Source organism: Stenella coeruleoalba (assembly GCF_951394435.1).
Source record: "Stenella coeruleoalba genome assembly, chromosome: 18".
Lineage (NCBI taxonomy): Eukaryota > Metazoa > Chordata > Mammalia > Artiodactyla > Delphinidae > Stenella > Stenella coeruleoalba.
In genome coordinates this window covers 65,339,617-65,366,640 of record NC_137164.1, presented here as the reverse complement: position 1 = coordinate 65,366,640, position 27,024 = coordinate 65,339,617, and the positions used below count along the sequence as shown (strand labels likewise).

At 42.5% G+C, this 27,024-nt stretch overlaps 1 protein-coding gene across 4 annotated transcripts in view; it reads right to left on the bottom strand.

The window, feature by feature from the left end:
- The window catches only part of MBNL2 (muscleblind like splicing regulator 2), a 151,713-nt gene that overhangs the window by 87,516 nt on the left and 37,173 nt on the right, over positions 1-27,024 (bottom strand). For all 4 annotated transcript variants that reach the window (XM_079902854.1, XM_079902853.1, XM_079902856.1 and 1 more), the window contains exon 2: positions 13,535-14,310. In XM_079902854.1, the coding sequence (XP_079758980.1) occupies positions 13,535-13,708 (174 nt within the window). In that variant the 5' untranslated portion in view covers positions 13,709-14,310. The remainder of the gene's footprint in view (positions 1-13,534; positions 14,311-27,024) is intronic.

Below are 27,024 nucleotides of genomic sequence, written 5' to 3'. Positions count from 1 at the left end.
CTGGCTAGTGTTTGATAAACATTAGAACTGGGCAGGTTGCAGCTCTACACCATTTTGGTACATAACAAATTGTAGTGGGAATATTTATCATCAATGAAATGAACCAAGTGTGGTTAGGAACTATACAATCAACTCAGACACAAACTATTGATATTCCATTGCATCATAGATATTTACTGGTTGTTAGGCAACCAAATGTTCCAACACTGACACCGGGGAAAATTTCTCTTGCTGGGCTTGGCCATTTTAGTAATTAGTTCAGCATGGGACTGTCTCATAGTATCTCTGGCATATAAAAGAACTTTATAAAGGACATTTAATACAAATCCCAGGCTTGCATTTTTTGAGCAGTTCCTGAGATGGGAACTTTTATCCTACCAGGCACGTTTATTAATTTTTTCCTCATACTAAACAAATACCTGTCTCTCTACAGACGTTATACATTGGCTCCACTCTTTACCTAGAGCAAGTTTACTTCCTCTTCAACATGCCAGCTCTAATATTTGGAGAAGGCTATCATGTCTTCTCTGAATCTTTCTTTCTGCAGAGTAAATATATCCAATTCATTCCCTTATTCAGAATTCCCCATTATCTCACATGCTGGCTGTTCTCCCCTCTCAATGGCACCATAATATTTTAAACTGGGACTAACTAGGATTGGTTGCTGTTTTATAGTTTACAGTTATGACTACTGATTTATAGGCTGTTGTGTGGTTGAACATTGCAATTAAAATTGGCACAGGAATAAGACGTCAAGGGTATAGAACAGGTGCCTGTTTTTATCTGTTTATTTTTTTTTAAATCCTGACTTGGAAAATGCTACCAGTGAGAAATCACAGCATTTGTGCCTTATTGGAACCTTGGAAGACAAATGGAAACTTTAAGTAAGACCTTCAGGGATGCCTAATAGATTTATGCAGCATAAGAACAGTTTCAGCGTGTGGGATGCGATCATTTAAAGTAATATTTGCTAAATTTGGCCGTGCATATGAATCACTGGAGAGCTTCTAAAAATACGGATTCTTGGCATCTGTACCCAGACCTACCAAAGAGGTGCCTCTAGAAGTTCCCAAGGGAAAAGCATTTGGGAGCCATGGATGTAGGGTACGCAACATGAAGACCAGTCCTTCCTTTGAGCTAATTCTACCTACCCTATAAAGCTGTCTTCTGTGACACGTTTTCGCTGCCTATTACAGCCAATTACTCTCTCTCTTTTCTAAAAAAGCCTCTTCTAATAATTGGTACCAAACAGTTTGATATTTAATCGTTAATTTTGCATGGCTTTTTGTCTCCATTATTTTATAAAATCCCTCAGGGCAAGAACTCCCAAGGGATATGGCACAATATTGAACGGAGTCATTGATTGATTGGTGAGGATTTTTGGAGGTAGCAGAAGAAGTTAGAGACAAAAGGGAGACAGATACTGCAGGAGTCTAGCTGGAAAAGTTTAAGGTCAGGGAGATTAAAGTCTTTCTCTTTTGAAAGAAGTATCTTCTGCACTGTGCTGTGGCCTGCTCTCAGGTGTAAGTGATAGAGTACACAGACGTTGCTTGATGTCTCCACCTCCATCAAACCTGATCCTTGGAGATGTCAGACAGTAACCCACAGACTACATTATATAAATATGGCCAGAAGGCCTATTATTTCCAGTGTTTCTAGTCCATCTGGAACACCAGACATAAATGAGTTCTAGCTCTTTTGGTGCAATTCTATCATGTGACAAAGTCAATAGTGAGGGTACTGTAGGTCCTGATACAAGTTTCAAAATAAAGGTGAAGGGGTTCCTTAGATAGTTACATAGGCTTTTTTTTTTCTTTTTTAAATATCAAAGACATGTAAGACTTCAAAATTCATTCAAATTAAAAATCAAATTCGAAGCAATGATGCTTACATGAGATAAATACATAATACAATTAAAAATAAAAGAATGACAAGCTATATTTGGAAAGCATGAAAAAAAAAAGCAGGGATGGTACATTTGTATTAAAGAATAAATTTGACAGAAGGTCAACTACATATTGATACAAGTAAAACCATAAAAAAGCCACGAGTCATGAAACACTAGGCACAGAATAGCATAGTGTCAGGCCACGAAAAGCAAAAGTTGCTAGAAATATAAGGAAACACATGAGTTGTATTAAAATTTCAAAATTACATAACTCTCTGGTAGGTCAAGGAGACAAAAATAAGCAATTAAGGACATAAAACACATGAATTATTTAATGTTTGTATAAATATCGATACACTGATATAACTTTGCACCTAAGAACAGAAAATGAACCTTACAAACACTGATCATGATCTGGACCATAAGATATTTCAGTGCATTTTTAAAGTAAAAATTGCACAACTCCATTATCTTAATAATAAAATATTACTAGAAATTAATATCAGAACTTTAAAGGAAAAAAAATCTCAAATTACTTGGACATTTTAGAAATAGTCACATAAATAATAAACGAGTTAATAAGCAAACTAGCAAATAACAAATGTGAGAACGTTGTTGAACAAAAACCCATGAGATGGAGGCAAAGCTATTTCATGTAGTGACTCACAGCTCTAAATGCTTTTTGAAGAAAAGAATTATGAGAAGACACCTAAATAGTCTACATGGGAATTTAGGAAAAAAAAAAAGATAAAAGAAATTAAGGAAAGCTAGTGAGAAAGAAAATAATAAAGTAGAAATTAAAAAATAAATGAAACATAATAATGAGAAAAAAAATAAGCCTATCTTTTGCAGGATTGATAGCTAAAACCAAGAACACGTTCTTCAAATAAAACAGACAAATCTCTGGCAAATTGGGCAAATTTAATCAAAGAAAAAACTAGAAAGAATATAATAACATTTATAAATAAATTTATTTAAACTATTTAATAATAGAGAGAAGATTAAGGCTTATAACAGAGTAAAATAAATTAGTGATTAAATTGAAAACTTGAGTAAAATAAATAATTGAGAAAAATGTAAATTAAGATGAACTTAATGAGAAGAAAATCTATAAAGAAAGAAGAAATTGAACCACTTATCAAAAAGTTACTTTTACTTCAATTAGAGATTTTAGAAATTTGGGGGACATAGGGCTCTCTGAGAAAGGAACACTTTCTGCAATGTAGTTAAAGAACTGGGTTTAAACGCCATGTAAAAATAGCCTAAGTTTTTAAATTTAGGGTTGAAACTGGTAATAAAAAATAATTCTGAAAAACAAATGATCCAATAGAACTTTCTGTGTAAAACGTCTAAGAAAAAGTTCATGCGATTCAAGCCAATCTCAAGACTTGACCAAAAGAAAACCAGAAGTAATAGGAACTTCAATCATACAAGGCACATTTAGAAGGGTTTTCTAGATAAGCAGCCTGATTTTGCATAGCAGCACCACTACTCAGATAATAAACTAACTTCTCCCGGGAGCTCTGGTTCCCACCCAGCTCCTGAGTGACCACATAGAGAATATCCTTAGAGAACATTAAGAATAAAATAGCCAGCAGGGCAAACAGGACCAGGAGAAATGAACTCTCCAGAGGGGACGGTAACTTCCCTCTCCAAACCTTCAGTTCCACGTGCCATAAAGGAACAAACGAGGCTACGATGCATATTCATTGGCCCTTTTAATACTCCATCAGGATGCATCTTTCCTAATAATATCTACCTCCAAAATTTATTTTAAGTTTACTCTTCTCTATCACTGCCGCCACCCCCACCCCACCCCACCCCCCCCCCCGCCCTGGGTGGCATTGGCAGTGACCGGGACAATGCAAAGCTTCGCACACTGAGCTCCCGGCCCAGCCTCCTCCTGCAATTCCTTGTCCAGGCAGAGGACCTTCTCACAAGGCAAAATATCCTCTCGCTCAAATCTTAGTACGGAGCATAAAATCCAAACTCCTACACAGTCTCTCTCTTATTCCTTGTCTCAGGTGCGTCTCCCCCTGACTGATGGGTCATGCTCTAGTCACCCTCACCTCTTGTTTCCAGAAGTTGGCTAAGTGCTTTTCTCTCCAGGCTTTAGGGCTCTCTTTTCCCTGTGCCGGGGGAAGCTCTTCTCTCCTCACATGGCTGCTTCCTTCTCACCCTTCAGGTCTCTGCTCAGAAAGCACCTCCTTGGGGAAAGCATCCCAGGCCATCCTTTCTGTTTAAATTCTTCCTCAATCGCATTGTTTGCTATCCACATACCTTGTATTTCCTTTTTAGCACTTCTCACAACGTAAAAATAATTCCTTTTTGCAGGGGCAGTGTTTCTACCCATTTGTTTCCTGTCACTCCCATTAGACTGAAAACCCCACGGGGTCAGGAACGCTGTGGGCTTTTACACGGTGCTGTATTGCAAGTGCCTGGCCGCATGCCTGCACTCTGTGGGCGCTCAGCATTTCGTGAAGGAATAACAGTCTGGATAAATTGTGATGATTTGATTAGTTTGTTTACTTTTCTCTCGTTGTTGTTTCCTGCACTTGACTGTGAGTTCCACGGGAACAAGGTTCCTGTGTCTTTTTTAGGCACCAAATGTCGTGCTTGGCACTTAGGGGTAGCTCAGTGGCTATTTGTAGAATAAGTAAATGAATAAAGATATCGAAGTTCTCTAGGATATGAAATTTCTTTCGCCTCAGCTTTATACAACACTCAGAACGTCTGGATCTACTAGAATCCTTCATTAAGAATTCTGCTATCCCAATATTTTCCAGTATCACTGTTTCTGTTAACAACTCAGGCACCCAACGGGAATGGAAGAGAAGCAATGCGAATTAAATCACTCAAATGAGGCTGCTGCCGGTTAATTTTAGATCCTGAGCATCTGGGTCAGCGCTTAGTTTCATAGCAGGTGTGGAAATGATATCTTCAGTGTCATTATTAATGATTTTACTAAGGGCTGGGAGCACTTGAAATATTCTTCCGAATGAGATTTGAGAAGTGGACCAGATGGGCATTTTTAAGAAGGCTATATTAACTGTATTCTACTTTTCAGCAAATAAGTCTTCATATTAAGATTGATTACAAATGTACCTTAGTGTCCATATCATATTCAATCAAAAATTATAAGCAATGATTTTTAGAAGAATATGAAATACTCCAGTAAGATGATAGTAATCTAAATGAAATAGATAAACAGGCCTGAAGTTGACTCTAGTCATTTTGTTTTGCTTTAACCAGGTTAAAGCCTCTGCGTCACTTTCTTTTCCTCTTTCTCCCGGCAGTATCTCGTCTTCTACAGGGCTTAATGTTCATTATGGGTACATGACTTCAGTCATAAGAAGACGGTCTTATCAGTCACATCCCCTGCTGGTTGGTCAGGCAAGATGGCTAGGTAAGGTTGACCACAAATAAACATGTCAGCATCCACTTACTCCCTGAATCCCAAGGGTGGGTGCTCAGGGCAGTATTTGTCCTCTATCAGTTTTATCCTTCTTGGTCAAAACAGAGCTGAGAAAGAGTAATACATACTAGACTGTAATCTTTGAGCCAGAGGAAATTGAACCAAACCAAGTGGAAAGAATGTTCTATTTACCAGTAGCAGGTCAGTTCACGGGGAAATTGTAAAACAGGTGAAGTTCATTATTGGTGAAGCTCCCCTAGAACAACCCTGGTCTCCCCAGCCCCAGGGGTGAGCCCCTGCCATGGTTTAGACCTTGACACTGAATGCCAGCTGTCTTTGGCTTCCTAGAGACTTGCTCTTGTGCAATGAAGCAAGTATGTGCTAGGTCTCATAGTCTCCGGTCAGGCTCTTCTCCCCACCAAAAATGAAAATTAGCTTATTTGATAGATCAAGCTGTCCTCATTTGCTAACAGAAAAAAGTTCGAGAGGCCTCTCAGGTAATGCGGACTCAACAGTGACTTTCTAATGACGAAGACTTTCCTGTGTGACTCAAAGAAGTGAGTCTGATGGTGGGAATGTCAGACCAAATGATATAGATTTTTATGAATTTTATGGAGCAGTCATATTTCATAAGAAGAGAGGGGAACTGACATAGAGTTGCCCACTTGTTTTTGCTGAGTAAGGACATTCAGGAAAAAAGAACAACAGAACACATCCATTGACAATCATTTTAGAAAAGAAAGGAATATTATGATAATCAGAAAAAAACAAGAAGCAAACAATCTCAGTAAAAAAGCAACCTTTTAAGAATTTACCTTTATGAAAAAATGTACTTCATACAGTTTCAGTTATGCTAGATGCTGTACAACGTCATGCCTGTAGACGGCAATACTGTATTGTGCACTTAAAAGTGTGTTGAGAGGGTAGATCTCCTGTTGTGTTCTCATCACAATAAAAACAAAACCAAACCAAAAAAAGATACACAAATGTATTTCAATGTCCTAATTTTGTAGAAGACTAGTGAAAATGTTGTCCAATACCAGTATCAGTCTATGGCCAGGCTTTGGGGAGGGCTGAGGTGGGTGCCCACAGTGGCCCAACAAGCCAGCCCAGGAATTTTAATAGCTGACACTTGTGGGCAAGTCTCCATATGACCTGCCTATCAGTGCAGTCAAAACCATGAACGTGATCCAGAAACACCTTCTGGGTTGTAAATCAAAGAACTTGTTTGTACAAAGCCTTTAACTTTGAGGGCTTTTCTGTCTGTAGATTAACAGAGAAAATGAATAATAGGTAGCCAAAAAAGTGATCTGAATTTTGTTGGAACAGTGATACTTTAAAGTGTAGGATTTAAGGATATACTTATTCACTGGTAAATATGACGGCACACCCAGCAGCTGCCATGTACAAGGAAAGAGCAATGAGACCCCTGCCTTACAGCCTTAACTCCTAGCAGTGGACACGGGCAAGCAGGAGATACGTAGGCAGATAACATCCCTTAAGGACAAGTTCTGAGGTTGCTTTTGTGGATGGGTATGTGATATTTAAGCGAAGCCCAGACTAAAGTGAAGAACTGAGGCTTATGGTAACCTGCGGAAAGAGCATTCCAGGTAGAGGGAACATCCAGTGCAAAGGCCTGAGGAGCAAAGAGGCCAAGTTGACGGGAGCACAGTGGGACCAGGAATGCAGCAGGGTGCAGCCCACGTGGAGCCTTAGGGACTTCAGGTTCCATAAATGAAATGGGCAGCTATTGGAAGGCTTTGAGCAAGAGAGTGACATGACTTACGGGTCACTAGAGTAGGAAGTGGCAAAAGTGAAAGCTACAATAGACTGTTATAACAGTCCATTTGAGACACGATGGTAGTGTGGGCCAAGGCAGTCATCATAGGAGTGCTGAAAAACGCTCAGATTTAGGATATCTTTTGAAGGCAGAGAGAATAGGACTTACTGATAGAATAGACTGAGAGACTGGATATGGTGGTAATGGTAAGAGAAGATTCAGGCTGGGTTTCAAGATGTTTTATTTGATCAACTGAATAAATGGCACCATCTACTGAGAATAGGTACCATGGGAACAGCAGGTTGAAGGGGGAATCAAGAACTTATTAGTGGATATATTAAATTTGAGATGTCACTTGAATATCCAGGTAGAGATGTCAGGTTGGCAATTGGATACATGAGTCTAGAGTTCAGGGGAGAAATCAAGCCTAGAGCTAGAAATTTTTTAAAACTTCAGTATATAGAAAATGTTTACAGCCTTTGGGTTGGATAAGGTCATCTAGGGAAGTCCAGTTTTCTGGGCAGAAAGTACAAAGCTCCCGAGGCAAGAACATGCTTGGTGAGTTACCAGAAGAGTCAGGTAACTGTCCACTGTGGATGTGAGCAAATGCAGAGAAGATGCTCAGGGATCAAGCCTGGAGAAACGCCAGCATTTAGAGGTCAGGAGGAGGCAGAAGATTCAGGAAGGGAGACAGAGACGGAGTGGCCAAGGAGGTAAGGGGAAAACCAGAGAGTGAATCACCAAAGCAGTGTGAATCAAGTCTTTCAAGAATGATTAAGAGCAGTTTATAAATTTACTCTGCCCTCAGTTAGCTCTATTGATGGAAGAAGTTGTATACGCTGTTCTATTCCCAGTGTTTAGTGGCACCTGTCACAGGATCAGTATCTGTTTGTTTATTTCAGACGATACATGTGGCAGTCTTCAGGCTGAATGCATCCTGTAGGTGTGTTTTATTTGAACTTTGGGGTTTAAAGATATTTTAATTGGTTGCCAAGATTTAGAAATTGGGAAACTTCACATCAAAACTTGTATCTCTGGTTCTTTTTTAAAAAATCTCCAGGATTCTCACAAGGCAGGCCACAGCTGTTTGTGGCCGGGTGGCAGCTGCCGTCTTTAGAGGGGTTATGTGCTCTTCAGCTAAATTCCTGCCGTCTCCAGCGAGCCCTGGGTCTCCCCAGCCGTGAGTGCTGAGTCACTCATTCATATTACTTGCTGGTTCCTGCAGATTTGGAGTTTGTACCTCTTGTTTAGTTAAAGAGGGAATGAACGAATAAACAAACGAATGAATGAATGTTTACTGACGAGTAACCTGGAGCTGGGAGAGGTGAAATGATGTAAGCTTACATGCAGAAATGCCAGGGCTCAGCTATAGATGCTCAGGCCAGGGCTTTTACCTAAAATCTTTGCTTCCAATGTCATTGTATTAAAAACATCCTAAAATAAAAACAAGAGTTTGAATGAAAGAAGTGTACTGACAAAATGCTATTTCCATGTTTGGAAAAAATAGAATATGAAACAAATCGTTTATTATGATAAATGTAAAGAAATGGTTTCCTAAGAACTGCTACACAGACTAGCAGAAGTTAACATCACTGCCCAAGGCAAAGTGAATAACAAACAAATGTAATTATTAAACAATATAATTAAGGTTAAAATTAGTATTTTACTCCATTAGTTTTTTTTTGGAGAAGTAAGTTATGCCATTTTTCTCTGTGAATTATTTTTATCTACTCTTACATGTTTTAAACACAGACTATTATAATCATAGAATGACAGTTTATCATCATCCCTTCTTTTACTCACTATCAAAAACTGGAGTTTTTTAAGCCTCCTCTCTTTTGCCAGCTCCAGTGATGGCTAGTGGCTATTCAGGGCAGTGTGTGGAGGTGGACTCTGAAACGCAATTTGGGATCATTGAATGAGACCACAGTGCTTCATTTCTGATGTTCGGACATTATTGTTATGCATTGAATTGTGTTGTCCCCCTCCACGCCTCCACCCCCGCCAAAAGATATATTGAAATCTTAAATAGAATTATCCCTGTCCCTCAGAATGTGACTTGATTTGAAAATAGGGTCATTGTGGATGTCATTAGCTAAGATGAGGTCATATTGGAGAAGCGGGGGGCCCTAACCTAATATAACTGTTGTCCTTGTAAGAAGGGGAAATTTGGACACAGACTCAGAGGGAAGATGAGGCAAAAAGAGACACACAGAAAGACAGACACCTGCAGCTGGAGGCAGAGATCAGAGTAATGCTACCATAAGTCAAGGAACGCATGCACGACAAGAAACCAGAAGAGGCGAGGAAGGATCCTCCTGTAGGAGCTGCAGAGGGAGCGTGACCCTGAGGACACTTTGATCAAACTTCCAGCCCCATAACTGGGAGATAATAAATTCCTGTTGCTTTAAGCCACCCAGTCTGTGGTGATTTGTTACTACGCCCCTAGGAAACTAACATAGAGATTACCTTGTCTGACTCTTCATTTTATTTATTTTTTAATGTTTTAAAATATTTTTTAAAAATTTATTTATTTTATCTGTTTATGTTTGGCTGCGTTGGGTCTTCATTGCTGCGCGCAGGCTTTCTCTAGTTGCGGCGAGCGGGGGCTACTCTTCACTGCAGTGCGTGGGCTTCTCGTTGCAGTGGCTTCTCTTGTTGCGGAGCATGGGCTCTAGCCATGCAGGCTTCAGTAGTTGTGGCACGTGGGCTCAGTAGTTGTGGCTCGTGGGCTCTAGAGCGAAGGCTCAGTAGTTGTGGTGCACTGGCTTAGTTTTCCCACAGCATGTGGGATCTTCCTGGCCCAGGACTTGAACCCGTGTCCCCTGCATTGGCAGGCAGATTCTTAACCACTGTGCCACCAGGGAAGTCCCTGACTCTTCATTTTAAACTGTGTTAGAACGTAGGTATCTCACTGGCGGAAGCTGTGTCCCTAGGAAAGTGGCATCAGCCATAAATGCCACAGATGTGCTATCCCTAAGGAAGACATTTAGGCAGATGCTGCATTGCTGGAGAAGCCTCATTCCTTTGCTTACTGAAGGCACTGAAGCTGATTCCACCTGTTCTTAGACAGGGAGTAATGGCCCTCCTTTTGTCCTGGAAGCTAAAGGTATATCATTCCTTAGCAGAGAATATCTTGAGCATTAGGAAGAATTTGGCTCTAATCTTGGCCCTAGGAAAACTTGGAAAATAATCAGAAAGTATCTTTAATGACCCTCTGGTCTTCTCGCGCCCACCTTAATGTGTCAGACTTCTCCTTGAATGAGAGTTCCGTAACTCACAGTCCAGAGACAGCTCTTAGAAGCCAACATGAAACCTTGGAGATCTTGAGATTGTTTGCAGTAGTCTGAGGGTATGACCACTTTTCTGGGTAAAGATTCCATAGTTTTGATTAATTCTTAAAGATGTATACTTCCCTACAACCAGAACATCAAGAAAAAAAAACAAAAAACAACTAAGCGTGTTTGGCATGATGGTCAGGATCCACCTAAGATTTTGTGCCTGGGGAACAAGGCATAGGGATGGAGTGGGATGATGGCTCAGGGTGGAGACAGGATGAAGAATGTGGATTTAGATATGTTGACCTGCAGGGGACAATGGACCATTCACACGGGGCGTTCAGTAGGCATTGGGAGCCACAAAGTTGGCAAGGAAAGGGCACACACGCAGCATTGGGATTGAGCATCACGGAGGTGGGGACTGAATATTTGAGTGCAGGTCCGCTTTCAGAACTGATCACTGAACCTGGCCTAGGAAGGACCAACACTGAGTCTCGGACAGCATCTACGTTAGGGAGCAAGGGGAGGAAGAGGTGGCGTTAGAGGTAAAATAGGCAGGCAGTTTAGAGGGGTAAAAGAATGAGGAGCATGCCCTGGGGGAAAAGAGCAGGAGAGACTTCAAAGGAGAGGCTGGCCAGGCTTGTAAAATGAAATATTTAAAGAAAATGGTGAACACTCATGCGGAGAAGTTCTGTGTCTGAAGTTCACCAATGATCATCAATAATCCCTTTTGAAAAACTGTGGGGATTCTTTCTTCATTTATGCATACTTTGAATGGTTATGATTGCATTTCTGCTATGTGCCAGTTACCACGTTAGGTGCTGGGGCACAAAGATGAATAAGACACAATCCTGCCTTTGGGAAACTTACTTGCTTGTGCAAGGACACATACTTAGAGGAATCAACTGTATATGGAGGTCTGAATAGTGTCAAGGGAGGCCACAAAGGGGAAGCAGTTGATTTACAAGGGAGAGTAGAAGTCATGATGGGGAAATGGATCTCTTATGCAGGAAGTATAATTGGTGGGTCCAAGAATTCTTAAAGTGTGAAGCTGTCCTGTACATTATCACATCATAATATCTGAAATCGTGCATTTCAGAATCATGTGGGCACACACACACTCCAACACCTTGAACCAAAACCACTTTTTTAAAAAAAATTATTATTTATTTATTTTTGGCTGTGTTGGTCTTTGTTGCTGCGCGCAGGCTTTCTCTAGTTGTGGTGAGCGGGGGCTACTCTTTGTTGCGGTGAGTGCGCTTCTCACTGCGGCGGCTTCTCTTGTTGCCGAGCTTGGGCTCTAGGCATGCAGGCTTCAGTAGTTGTGGCACGAGGCTTCAGTAATTGTGGCACATGGGCTCAGTAGCTGAGGTTTTTGGGCTCTAGAGCGAAGACTCAGTAGTTGTGGCGCACAGGCTTAGTTGCTCTGAGGCATGTGGGATCTTCCTGGACCCCCAGGGCTCAAACCCATGTCCCCTGCATTGGTAGGCGGATTCTTAACCACTGCACCACCAGGGATGTCCAAGAATTAAAAGCTTTAAGAAACTTGCTAAAATATCAGTTTAATAGTAAATATCTGACCAGAGAAGAGTTGGATTAATAAAATGAAGAGATTGGGGATGACCTGGAAAATGAATTTCTCATCTCTGACCTGATTCCATATCTTAAAGTTCTTATGTTCTAGTTTTCAATCTACACTGCTTTTTATAGTGAATGCTTCCATTGGTGATAATCATAGAAGCAAATACTTCATTTACTTTTTTGACTACAAGCAAAATAAATACTAATATAAAAATGTGCTTATGCTGTTATAGTTTATATGAACTGTGATTTATCCATCTATTCATTTCTGTGTAGACAAAATGATTTATAATTTTAAAGTCTAATCTAATAAACTTAGACAAAAAAGATAAAAAAGAAAGAAAATGGAGTAGCTGTTGAGGTAAATCACATATTTATAATTTTTCAAATTTTAATCCTTAAAATAATTCTACTGAGCTATAAATGCATTCTTCTGCTTTTAGTATATAGACACATTTTCCCTTTAATATATGATTTGAAGTCTTGTGTTTTAATTTTCACTTAAAAGTCTTTTTACTTTAAGATGAATTTTTTCCAAAATACATACCCAGTCCCTTCATACTCAAGAAAAGACTAAGGTCACTATTTTGTAAACTCACAGCACTATGATTTCCCAAATCTTTTTTTTTTTTAAGCTATATATCTTACCTATATCCATTGATGTTAGAACTGTCCTAGACAGTCAGGGATTGATAGAATCCATAATCTTAGGGCAAAATCAACCTCAAAGCGTTATGGGCTAAGGCATCCCCCTTTCCTTCAATTAGATCTTTCATTATAATTCTCCCATTTCTTCAAGCCCAGGCTCCACCAAACTCAGTATACAACTCAGGTGCCACAGCCTCCAAAAACATTTCTTGAAACAATCAGCTGGAAGCCAGCTCTCCCATCTATGGTTCCCCATAGAAGTCTGCCCTCTATCCTTCTCTTAGGGCCCATGTCCCTTTCTGTCTTGCATTGTAGCCATTTGCTGTGTTTTCCCTACCAGACAGTGAGATCACCAAGGATACCATCTTGAATCACATTCATTTCTTCTCTGATGTGCTATGTGTTAACTTACACATAGTAGGTTCTCAAGAAGTACTGCGTGTGTACTTAATAATTTCTGTAGCGATGACAAATTGTCAAAGAGAGTGAAAAACCTATTAAGTAAAGTATTTTAGGAAACCCTTGGTCAAGAAAGAAAGCCACAAGAGTAGAAAATTCTTCAAGAGGTGAATCAGAATAACTGGCACATAAAAGTGACACATTCAATTTCTTCACCTTTGTATAACCTCCAGAAGATCAAACGTTAATAAAATATTTATCCTCAGTTGTCACAAGCCAGACTTTGATTTAAAACTCTTGGGTACATGAATGTCACGCCAGACCAAAAATACAGCACCATGTATTTTTAATTTAAACATGGATCCGTAAAATCTTTATATATACCTGATATGAAAAAATTTGAGTGCAAATCTCCCAACAGTCACCACAAATAAGAAAACAGGATCTAAAATCGATTGTTAAACGTCTGTAAAAGTACAACGAAAAATATTCCATTTGAAAGTCCAATGTGGCATTGATGTGACACGTAAAATACATTCTCTTACCTTTAGGGAATCAAAGCAGGCGATTACTCTTCCATTTTCGACCTGGCAACTTTTGGGGGGGTGGGCAAATTTGCATTCCTCATCAGAACGGGAGCACGTTCCTCTCTGGAACTGTCTGCAGACTTCCAAGGTCAGCCATTTTGTATCTCTGACCGGGGCAACATTCAAAGCCATGATGAGAAAATAATTTGGATCCTGTTCGTTTCTGTTAAATGATGAAATCAAATCAAGTTCCAATGATTCCAAAACTATTGCTGTGAAAAATCCCACATGTAAGTCTGAAGGTAAGTGACAAATTGCTTAAAGAAGCCCAATCCGGGAAACAGAGTGAGGAGAGAATTTATCGGCAGGCGGTCACTCATCAATCAATATGCCCCACTCGAAGACTGCGGGCCGCAATGAAAGCATGCTCAGTGTCATCTCTGGCTGCAAACGTCCGAGTCGCCTGATCGTTTTGCAGACACAATTGTTTTTAATAAAGTGACTTCAATATCATGGCACTCCTTGGGAGAATATTTAGTTCTGATGCTCGCAGCTATTGACGATGCTGGAAAATAAGCCACTTAGATGTTCAGATCTTAGCAGGATTTCTCTTTCCTTTCACCTTTTAAAATTCCGAAATCAAGGAATTGGCAAAGCCAGACAACTGAGGTATCTTCATCCACTCGTAAGGTCAGGGTAATGTGTATTGGATAGCAAAACACGATAACACAAAAGCTCCCGGGCTGTGTTTTCCAGCAAAAGTGACTTCACACAGGCACTTTTAAATCTTGAACCTGCAAAACACAAATAAAATATCAACTTACACCCAAACTCAATGGAATCAACACTTTAACAAACTATTTGGCTCTTATCTAGAATTTGCGAAAGTGCGGTTTAGAGCTTTGAGCTTTGAATATAGTGAGGAAAGTTATGCATTAAAAAAGAGAGAAAAGAATGCGAAACTGCAACTGTACTGCAGAACTGATCCAGGCAGCAGTCCAAAAGTTAGGAATGACTCAAACAGATGAGTGTGGCAGACACAATAATTAGGCATTCTGAAACAATTCAATCTAATGTGCCTAATCGCCAAAACAGTGTATTAGAACTGTGACTTCCAATTAATTTCACATTTAGGCCATTGATTTTATTGTTGGAAATGCTGTAACCAATCATTTGGGATGTGACTCTCCTAAATAATAAGGATATTGTCATTCTGGATGAAGTGTGGGCTCCTTACCCTTTCCATCCTTTTCTAGTTTACAGAGATTTGAACTTAGAGAGGGAAAGGTAGATCTGATATTTTATTCTCAGATCTCTTATACTTTCTCTCTACATTTTTTTTTTTTTTTTGTGGTACGCGGGCCTCTCACTGTTGTGGCCTCTCCCGTTGTGGAGCACAGGCTCCGGACGCGCAGGCTCAGCGGCCATGGCTCACGGGCCCAGCCGCTCCGCGGCACGTGGGATCTTCCCGGACTGGGGCACGAACCCGTGTCCCCTGCATCGGCAGGCAGACTCCCAACCACTGCGCCACCAGGGAAGCCCCTCTCTACCTTTAATACTTGCGTGACGTTAGTGTTCCTTTCTAGGCTGTAAGCACTCAGAGGGTAAGGGCAGTTTGCATATTCCATTTCTGTTTCCCTAGGGCCTTAGTTCATGGCTATTTGGTCCTCAAAAAATATTTCTTGACTGATTTAACTGATGACTGACTCACTGACTAAGTGAATGAATGCAAGTTCATTTTAGCTGAGTCCGGTTTAGATTTTAACGGAGTCACAATCTGAGAATGTTCTGTTCTGTGGAATGCTGGAGCTGAATCACATATCTAACACAACAAAAATATAACAAGTCAATTCAGATTTCTAAGATCAGCACGATTAGTTTCTTTTAATATCTCCAAGGATTATGAAATTATTAAAACGTTAAAAATTTAACATTACTGAGTCAAGCATGAATGGAGGACTAAATATCAGAAGTTGGTCATTTTTATATATTGGATATGCCATGGGCTACCTTAGATACTTGCTTAGCCTTGACGGCCTTCTAAAATATTTATAACTAAAAACTTAATGGAGGCTGGAAGTAGGTTATTTAAAATCGTCATGTACCATAGAAGTTCAGAGAGCAATAATTCTTGAGCGATTCACAAGTGTTCCCTGAAAAAGTAAGTCTCACAATCAGTTAAGTTTAGTTAACTCCAGGCAAACCAAGCTGAACAGGCTTCCTTGCAAGAGGGCTTTTTTCGGCCTTGGATGAGTCTCTGACAGGGGAAGAGAAGCAGTGGTGTCTCTCAAGCTTATCTGATTGTGGATCATTTATTTAGCGGGACATCTCCCGGGACTAGTGGGAAATGCTTCTTCATCCCAATACTTCTCTGACTTGTTAGTAGAAGTGTTTGAATGAGTTATCATTGTATGTGCATTTAAGGAAGTTGGCAACCTGGAAAGCTATGACACATTCCTAGCTTCCCATTTTGAAATATTTGAGGGGCCAGACAGGCTCCTGCTTGTCTTTTTGGCAGGATTGCATTCCCAGCAGCTAACATCAACTATCTTAACTTCAAGAGTTTAAGAAGATGACTTTAATAACCAAATTGCCTCTGGGTCAGGTTTCACCGACCAGCCTGGACCTGCACCCTCATTACCTCAACCCTTACCTCTAAACCCCGTGAGAACAAAGCAAGGGAAGCAAGGGACAAGGAAACATTTCTGCTTGTGTGTTCAGTGGAGCTGAGGCGCCAATAATGTGGAGACAAAATGAGGGGCTGGACACACGTAGTTCATATTTGCCGAATATTTTGCAGCGTCCCCGAGTCCCAAGGACCTGGGTCCAATGGGGTCACAGAACAGCAAAGATGCAGGAGATGCTCTTCCTCAAAGCAGCACAGTCTTGGCCGATGCGTCACGTGTAGGAAAAGAAAGAGGCAAACACAGATTCATGCACAGATGGCAAATGAATCATTACTCAAGTCTTCCTAAAAACCACACAGGAACAATGCTCTTAACTCAATCCAGTGAATGGGGTACACTTTTGCTTATACTTTTAGATAAGAAGACATTTCCCCCCCTACCCCGGGAGAAACGGAGTGCCATTTCTACTCCTATGAAAATCCAACCAGAATTTAGATGGTCACACTCTATCAAGATGGACTTGCTTTTGGAAACAGAGGAACCAAGTTTCTGCTGGCCAGAGTCCTGTGTAAGTCAAAGGTGTTCCACAAGGCTTGTCAGGTTGCACCTAAATATACCGCTGTCCTAACCGTTCATGAATCCAGTCTTTCTCCCAGCTTCTTCTCTGTTTCTATCCTAAAAGTTACCGAGCTACTGTTACAAAGATATCACCTCTCTTGGGCCATGACAACCTCCATCTTCCGGAGTGGGCACAGCAAGCAGCTGTGGGAATGAGGAAGTGAGAATAGATTTAATTGAGGTCACGGGAGGCCACCGAAGGAGATGGGCAATGATGGGCAAGGATGGAGAAGACCAACCTTTAACATGGTTATCAAGGGACAAGACTAAATTAACCAACACATAGAGCAAATTACATATCGGGTCTCCCAGACTGGAGGCTCCTGGGAGGCCCACTAGCCACCCGTGGTTATTGAGCACTTGAAATATGGCTAGCGTCACTGAGGGACTAAATTTAAATTTTTATTTACTCTTAATTAACGTAAATTTAACTTAAAAACGGATCCTCGGTTTACTTATCGGAAAACTTTTAAGTATGCTTGGGCCAACTTGACTATATGAATCTACTTTTCAGTTGTAAATTTTAGAAAATCTAAATACAGATCAAGTATTTCTAATAAAAATCCAGCATCCTAATTGAGATGTGTTCTAAGTATAAAATACACACTGATTTCAAAGACTTAGTATGAAAAAAAAAAACCATGAAAACACCTCATTAATATTGCTTCATATTTACTACATGGTGAATTGATAATATTTTTAACAAACTGGATTAAATATTATTATTTAAATTAGACTCACTTGCTTCTTTTTAGCTCCCCTCCAAAATATTCAGAATTATATATGTAGCTTACATTGTATTTCTGCTGATGGCGCTGTTGGAGGGGCTTTTGCATTTCTTCTATTAGCCACAGCACTTTCTGGAATGGTGGAAAGTACCCCGTCCTAAGAGCCAGCTTCCAGCCCTTGTTTTGCCAAGCCTCCTTCATATGACCTTAATAAGTCAATTTCTCTGAGATCCAGTTTCTTCATCTGTAAAATGTTAATGATAGTTCCTACCTACTTTACATGGATACTGCCACGAAGGACTGATTACAGAAGAAACATAAAAACACTCTGTGAACAGTCAAGAGCTGTCCCAAAGCAAGGTGATGAAAGGATGAGCCGCTCTATAAATATTTATTGAATAAATCCACTTCCAGGCTTCCTCTCTGCAGTCGTTCCCTATCAATGACTGGGGTCATGCCTGGGGTGGATCTGCTCAAGCCACAGATTCTGAGAGCAGGACGGTACCTTGCAGATCAAAGAGCTGACTGCATCCGGAGCGCCCCTCATTTCTCAGACCATCTTATTCTGCAGCCGAAGGGAACCCACAGAGAAGTTTCCCCAAGTACACGTCCCACGGTGTCACTACAAAGGCCTGAGCCTGCTGTCTTCCTCCAGCTGCTACCAACCCAGAAGTAGATGAAACACTTTTAGGGCCCAGTGGTCAGCCTGGGTGTGATGCCGAGTCCCAGTATGCTGGTGGCAGTGGTGGGGAGCCCATCTGGCTCGAGGCCTTGGTGGGAGCACAGCTGCTGAGTGAGCTCCCAGCGTCCTGGGCGAGGGGGGAGCAGGGGGCGGCACTTTCTAGTTCACCTGCCCAGAGGGCTCCCCGTTAAAATGTGTCTGTGTGGAGAGGGCACATCTTTCTATTCTCAAAAAGCTGCCACGGCTGTCAGCTTTGGACCCATTCGATGCCGGGCACCCTTTGCCTTTCCTGGAAGTTTCTGCGCTGCTCTGGGAAGCCAGGTCTCTTGCTCCCATTACTTTCCAGTGTTGTCTGTTTAAGTTTCTCCCAGTGCTTTGCTTTGGCTTCTGTTTGCTTCGCTGCTTTTCAATTGTGCTGCAGCTTTATTTCCAGCTTCACATCAATCCCCTCCCATTAGCTCCTTCCCAGGCAGAACCTGGGCCGAATTCTGAAGCACTTGTTCCCAGTTATTTCTCTGGCCGTTGTAGGTATTTCTTCCCCTGTCCTCTCCAGGCATTCAGGCACCCCACGTTCTCTCCCCTTCCTGCCTTTCTAAGCCCCTCACAGAGGAGGGTATGATCTTGCCCTTGAGGCGCTGCTGAGTCACAGGCTGGTAGCCCTCACCGGCCCTGCCCCCTGAAGCGGGGCTCCAGCCTGACCTCCTTCACTCCCCTTTTTAAAATTAATTTTATTAATTTATTTTTTAAATTTTTTGGCCACACCACTAGGCATGTGGGATCCTACTTTCCCTGACCAAGGATGGAACCCGTGCCCCCTGCATTGGAAGCGCAGAGTCTTAACCACTGGGCCGCCAGGGAAGTCCCCTTCATTCCCCTTTTGATGGCCTCTCTGTAGTCCGTCTTTTAACACTGCCTGGTAATTATTTGTAAGTAGACATCATTATTCCTTAATTCATGAGAACTGTGAATACTGATTTATCCAACTGTCTCCCCCCAGTATAAGCTCCTGTGTATCTAATAGACTGTTATTATTTTCAAATCCTCAGGGTTCAGTTCAGTGCTTGGTATCTAGAATATGCTCAACGAATATTTGTCCAATAAACTCCTGATCCTCCTCCAAAGAGCATTTGCATTTTAACATGGACCAAAGTCTAACCTAAGGGAATAAGGCTCTGAATAGAGACTTTCAGTATTATCCTGTAGGAAAATTCCAGCGAGTGCCAGCGGCTTACCCTGTTGTTGCCAAGGAAGCTGGGGGTGTGGGTGAGGAGCTGCCCCACAGATAAATTATTTGAGCTTCAAAACCCTGAATCTTTAGGCCAGAGGTTTTCAAAGTGTAGTATACGTGGGCCAGCAGGCCCAGCAGCCCCTGGGAGCTCATTAAAAATGCAGGTTCTCAGGCCCCGGCCCAGAGGTCTTGGGTCCGAAGTCTTGGGGGTAGGGCCCAGCAATCTGTGTTTTGACAAGCCCTCCAGGGCTGACTCTGAAGCACTCTCAAGTTTGACAAGTACTGTGGTAAGCATTTCTTGCCGCCCTCCTGTGTGCCAGGCATCCTTTGGGTTGCTAAGGGAACCAAGATGTCTGTCCTGAGTCAATCACAGGGTCTTGGGGTCACCGATTCCCATACAAACAGTTGCAGGAGGTCTGGCTGAGGGTTTCTCCCAGTGGCTGTGTTTCCGATCAGTCAAAACAAAATAAAACTAGATGACACAGGAAACACCTGAGAGATCTGTCCCCGCTAAGACTTGATTTTGAGAATTTGAAAAATAGATTGTCTCATAGCTTGCAGATTTTGTTCAGGATGAAGCAGGCCTTTGATGGGGGTAAATAGGGCTTTGTTTCTAGGGCCCTTGTCTGAGAGAGGACCGTCTTAGGGGGCTGGCGGCCCTTGGTGGCCAGCAGCTTGGTCCTCAGCCGCGTGACGCCAGAACTCTCCACAGAGGGGCTGCTGTGTAAAGCCCCGGCGCCAGATATGACCAATATGGAGGTTCACTGCTGGACTCATCTTCAAAGGAAAGGCAAGATTGAAGTTCAAGGATAAGGAAGGAGGTTCTGTAGTATTTCCTGAAATGCCAAAGGACTTGCTGTTCAACAGTACAAAGTAATCCTACGCTTTTTTTAGGGTCTTCACTTACATGACGCTTCATCTTTCAAAACATATTGAAAACTCTTCTAGGTGTTAGATTTTCAGAAAGCTGTGACTTTTGACTGCAGGAAAGAATTCGCTGTGCACGTTCCTTCCTTACAGTAACTCTGTGATGTCGCAGGGTGAGTTTGGAAAGCACGGTCCTCCACTCTACCACCCTGGCGACCTGCCCCAGGCCACGCCCCTCAGACAAGCCCGGGCTGTGGACCCCAGGTGTCCTCACCTTGCCAACGCTTTGTAGCCAGTTTGTACATTTCTGAAGGGAAACACATCAATCATGTCCAATCTTGAGACGGAGACTGATTAAAACGTTAAGACCGCCTTAAGGAAAATAGTTGTGCAGCACACAGCTTCTCCAGCCAACTCTTGGTCATCTAAGGTATTTTAGCTGTCTGCCAGACAGCGGCCTCCTAGAGAGCTGATTAAAGGATCCTTGCAAAACAAACCGATTTCTGAGTCAGACAGTCAAGGACTTATTTTCCATTAAGTAATTTATGGGATGCCTTTAATTTTATTTTGCATAAATCTAATTACATGAAGAAACTATGTCTCCTTGAGTTTCCTAACTTCTAATTTGGAGAATCTTGGATTTCCTATTTTTAATCCTTTATTTATTTATTTAATTTTGGTAATTTTCATGAATTTTTCCCTTTTTATGTATATATACATATATATATTTAACATCTTTATTGGAGTATAATTGCTTTACAATGGTAGGTTAGTTTCTGCTTTATAACAAAGTGAATCAGCTATACATATACATTTATCCCCATATCTCTTCCCTCTTGCGTCTCCCACCCTCCCACCCCTCTAGGTGGTCACAAAGCACCGAGCTGATCTCCCTGTGCTATGCGGCTGCTTCCACTAGCTATTTTACATTTGGTCGTGTATATATGTCCATGCCACTCTCTCACTTCGTCCCAGCTTACCCATGTGAATTGGTGCAGCCACTATGGAGAACAGTATGGAGGTTCCTTAAAAAACTCAAAATAGAACTACCATATGACCCAGCAATCCCACTACTGGGCATATACCCTGAGAAAACCATAATTCAAGAAGAGTCATGTACCACAGTGTTCATTGCAGCTCTATTTACAATAGCCAGGACATGGAAGCAACCTAAGTGTCCATTGACAGATGAATGGATAAAGAAGCCGTGGCACACATATACAATGGAATATTAGCCATAGAAAGAAGCGAAATTGAGTTATTTGTAGTGAGGTGGATGGACCTAGAGTCTGTCATACAGAGTGAAGTAAGTCAGAAAGAGAAAAACAAGTACTGTATTTTTAATCTTTCAATTCTTAAAACACATTGTTGAAAAATGATTCTTCCTTCCTGTGAGTGGCTTGACGTCTCCAGCTCCATTTCTGGAGCTTAATTTAAAATATCTCTCCACATGCTCTCTCCTTCGGTCCTTGACTCCCTGTATCCTGCGTGTCAGATGCAAACGCCCGGGCTGGAGAGGAACCCAGAGTAGCGCAGGCTGGAGAACTGGGCTAAAAGCCACTTGACCTCCGGGAGTGGGTGTAACCCTGCTCCGTAATCACAGCCACTGAGAAGAGGTCCCCGACTGGGACCTTCCCATGGGAACCCCGGAGGACCAATAAAAATACAGAAATGAAAGCAGTCCCAAGTGCCAAAGGCAATACAGAACCTCATTGACTTTTCCAAGCAAAAAAGTGAAGGGAGCAGCAAAAGTGATTGTCCTTAAAAAGATTTTTCTTTCTAGACACCTTAAGATTTTTTAAAAATTTATTGGAAATATAAATGAAATAGTGCTTTGAAACTTGGCATGGGTTAGGGGTAAGAACAAAATTTTCTACCCTGGATTCCAGTCAGTCATTCCTCTGTCCCGAATAGCTGTGAAATGTCACCTAAGCTCTCTGAGTCTCAGTTTCCTTGTTTGGAATCGTGGAGACTGGAAATACCTAAACCATAAATGGATGTATTGCTACCAAAATATAATTAGTAGTATATTATAAGGACTCTCTGTTTGGTGTCTAACCCTTATCAGCATTAGACAAGGCATCAACTTTCCTTAAATTTGTGTTCATGTACACACACACGCACACACACATACACGCACAGGTGGAAAGGACTCCTATTCACTAAGAGTTAGACATTTCTGTAAAGCAAATGAAGTGTAACTTAAAGCAAGTAGAAAGTCTCTTTCTTTGATGATGGTACAAAGTATGAAGTCCTTCAGAGAATGTTAGACAAAACTTTGATAGATGCTCTTCAAAAACTAATTCCAAACGCTCATTCATTCTAAGCAGGGAAAGAACCACGGCTACCAAGCATGTCTTCATTTCACATGGTACTTGTTCTTTTGAATATACTTTCAAATACATTTCTATAGAGGAACTTAAACACCGGGGCACCCAAGCCACACAGTAAGTCAGATAAGCCAATGTTTCATAATAACAGAAATAAAAGGAGAAATTCCCCCACTAAAAATCTTCCTCTTGGACCTTGTCTCTTAAAGTACAAGTGAAAACTTCATAAAATCCAGAAATCATTTTAATGCATGAAAATTTCCAGCCCATTTTCATTGTAGTTTCCAGGAACGGGCAGAAAAAGAAATCCCTTCTTCAATTAGAAGAGGAGAGATTTCTAAACATACTCCTGAAACTACAGCCAGATATAATATATTCAACACACATTTGTATTCAAATTATGTTTTTTCACCGCGCCTGTGTTTTCTATCTAAACATTTATCATGCAGTTAGGAGCTGCTCTTATTAGAATAAAAGCAATTGTATTAGATACCATTTAAGACTGACAGCACTTACCGGTTTCCTGGATATCCAGGACCCAGTGGCTGCAGTGAGAACAATTATCGAGCTGCAGGCTGCAGTCTAGGCCTGAATGCCAGAGAATTCTTCCCAGAACTTCCATTTCCTTCCCAGCCACAGCTGCTGGTGGCCAGGACTGCTCTTCAGCTGACCTTTTCCCTTTTCTCTCTCTATTATCACCAGCCAAATGCCTAGTTCATCTGCCTGTACACGTACAAAGACCAATGCCCCCTGCTTTGACAAAATTTTTGTAACATAACTTTTATTACCACCAGATGAAAACATAACTTTTATTACCACCAGATGAAAATCGTAAATAATCTAGCCAACATGTACACATTGAAGAAGACTCAATATATTGTCATAACTGAAATATAACTAAGATATCAAAGGAAGTCGTTATTTATAAGATAAATAATGTGTGTTTTAAAATGTCCACACTTAGGCACAAATATGTTAGAAGACAGAATGAAGTGGTCGGATGTTCACACCTTATTTTGTGTGACGGGCACAATGCAGACCGACATGGGTGAGTCAGGTGACGTGGCTTTTAAACATGCCAAGTCAGTTCCTGTTCAAGTTCCTAACAAGTTAAAGAACAGTCTTGACTCAATTTACACGGTTGTTGTTGTATTCTTGAAAAATTCAGTTATATTGACTGTCCAAAAAATAAAAAATACATCAGAAAAAACACTCCATGCAAATACATGAAACAGTTAAGATCTTGCCCCAGATCCCCCAGAACAGGATTTTTATCCATGTGAATGTCCAGGAGGACACTCAGAACTCATGAGATACAGACTAGTTCTTTACTCCCAGGGAGTCGTATTCATTGCAAGATGTCAAAATCCTTTACTTCAGCCCATTACATTCCAGAGAGGTTGCCTGGTCATTAGGACAATGGGGGAAAAATGCTCCTTTAAATTTCCAAAGTTCTCTATAAGGAGTGGTGTCGTCCCCATTGAGGATAGTGCTGTAGGGTCTTAGGCTGAGTTAGTCTGAGGAAGTAGGCTCAGTTATAAACTATCAGGATCTTTACTCTGGTAGATATTGGGGAGCACTTGAGCTCTAGACAGGACCCCAACTGGAGGATCACTTAGGATGCACTAGAATTAGAAGAGCTCGCAGGTGGTGAAATTGGTTGGCGATTCCAGCAATGGTCCAGGAGCAAAGGAGTAATCCAGGCCCAAAGTTATACTGCAGAGGTGGGAAGGAAAAGGATGAGGGTGATTCCATATCATGGCTGGGGTAAAATCATCAGAAAAAGATAGATTGGGGGGGACTTGGAGTGAGGAGTGCAGGAAAGAGATTTGTTAAAGAGGACCTCAAAATGTGGGTCCTGTGTGGGCAGAAGAACACTGATGCTTTGCCCAGGAGGAAGGATGTTGGGGAGTGGAGGCAAGTTGGAAACGGGACATAGGGGTCGTGGTCATGGATACATAGTTGGAATTAATGTTCATAGAAATGATAGCTAAAACCACAGACTGGCTAAAATGGGAGAGAGAGAAACACATATCAATATTTACATCTGTGTGTATATCTAGGAGAGAAAAAAAGAAAGAGTTGGACAGGGTCATGGACACTTTTTTCAGTTATTTAGAGGTGACAGAAAGAGGAGCAGGTGACGCCACAGGAAAAGAATAATGAGAGACAAAAGAGCCTCTGAATAGCGCTGCATCCAGGGTGCTGGGAGAGAGATTCAGAGTTTCAAGGAGGACCGAGCAGCCGAAAGTGTTCAGTGCCACAAGATCAAGGGCATGTGGACAACTGGTGGTGGCTAGATGCCATAACAAGGAGGTCACTGCTGACTTTCCAGGTGCCAGTTTCTGTGGCACTTGCACAGGGGGAGGAGGGTGCCCAGCGCCTGGAGCTCCCTGGAGTATCTGAGGTCGCAAGAACACCGTGGAGCAGCCAGGAGAGTTGTTTTTTTTTTCTTCTTTTTTCTTATTATTTATTTTTCTGTGTTGGGTTTTCGTTTCTGTGCAAGGGCTTTCTCTAGTTGTGGCAAGCGGGGGCCACTCTTCATTGCGGTGCGCGGGCCTCTCACTATCGCGGCCTCTCTTGTTGCGAAGCATAGGCTCCAGACGCGCAGGCTCAGTAGTTGTTGCTCACGGGCCTTGTCGCTCCGCGGCATGTGGGATCCTCCCAGACCAGGGCTCGAACCCGTGTCCCCTGCATTAGCAGGCAGATTCTCAACCACTGCACCACCAGGGCAGCCCGCCAGGAGAGTTTTGAACCCCCTGTGCTCTGCAGGCAGATGGCCCCTGACCACCTGTGCGCTCCTGGGGAAGTGACCTTTGTGAACCCGAGGTTTGTGCACAGAATTGTAAGAGACCCAGGACAGTGGCGAGAACCTGCTTCTCCATCACTCTCCGTCCTCTCCTTTCTCTTCTGAGTGGAAGGAGAGAAACACAACAGGAATGTGGGGAAATGCCAGGGTGGGGGTGTGGGCCAGAGGAGGCACCAAAGGTAGGGGAGGGACGAGGGCATTAGCTCCAGGGGAGGCTCTGAGACCTGGGCCGACAGAAGGAGGGGAGCGACGGCAACCACCTGCTTTCCCGTTGGAGGGCAGGCAGGAAGAATGGGGCAGCTCTTGTGGCCCTCCATCTCAGCCGGGGAGGAGGTGTTCCACCTGCTGAGACAGGCTGAGGTGGGACCTGCGATGTTGCCCACAGGAAGAGAGAGAAACCGAGGAGTGTCGAGCTGCCCAGGGGGCGCCACCTGAGCGGGACAGCGTGAACCTGCTCTGAAATGAATGATTTCTCCATCTATCCTTGGCAACCTGAGAGCAGGGGCAGAGAAAGGATGCTACCGAATTCAAAGGTCCAGGCCTCGGAGGTGGGACAAAAAGCAACACAAAGGGTGGAATTCTAACAAGAGGATGTGCAGAGGTGGCTGAAGCCGAGGAGGTGTGTGAAAGGGCTATACTTCTCTCCTTGCGGAAGTTGTATCTGTTATCCTGTGACTGGGTCTGAGTGCATCATGAAGTATCGTGTGTGTGTGTGTGTGTGTGTGTGTGTGTGTGTGTGTGTGCGCGCGCACGCGGGCGTGAGTGATGTCAGAAGTGCGCACGGCTGGACTCCCCAGTCAAGAGGTTCTAGATCAGTCGTGGGCTCAGCACATAATAATCACATGTGATCTGCGAGTGAGTGAAGGCCAGTGGCTTCCCTCGGGTGCCAGTGAATAGCTGCGGAAGGTGCCGTGGGAGGTGCGCACGTGTCGAGAAGGAAGAGGCAGGTGTTGGAAGAGGCTGGTGGGCAGAGGCAGCTGATAGCTTCCCTGGTTGACAGCACTGGCCTGGGGGTGAACAGCGAGATAAGACCCAGGGACTAACTTAAAACAAATATTTATGGAGAAGCATTTGAGATAATGGTTTTCAGGTGAAAGGTAATAATGATGAGAGCATTCAAAGAGTTTATGCCTCATGGCCAGTGTTACTTGGAGGAGGCTGGCATATCTGTGGATGGTGAATGGTGGCGCTGAGGAAAGGGCTAGAACACAGGCAGTTTGGCTGCAAAATCCACCAGGCCTCTGCTCCACCATTCTCTCCTCCAATATAGAGCTTCAAGACCGCTGGATGGTGATGACTCCCAAATGTGTGTCCCTCTCTCCCCTCCTCCCTCCCTCCCTCCCTCCCTCCCTCCCTCCTCCCTCCCTCCCTCTCTCTGCTAGCCCACCTCCCATCCATTAGGAAGTTCCACTGGCCCTGCCTTTCTAATAGATCCAGAACCTAGGCCCTTCTCTCCACCTCCCCTGCGGGCACCTTCAACGACACCATTACCTCTCCTGTAAGTTAATGCAGTAACCTCCTAACGCTTGCCTCCTGCAGGCCCATCTCATATTATTCTGACAAATCCCGTGCAAACATAATCAGATCACATCACTTGTCTGCCAGACGCCTCCAGTGGC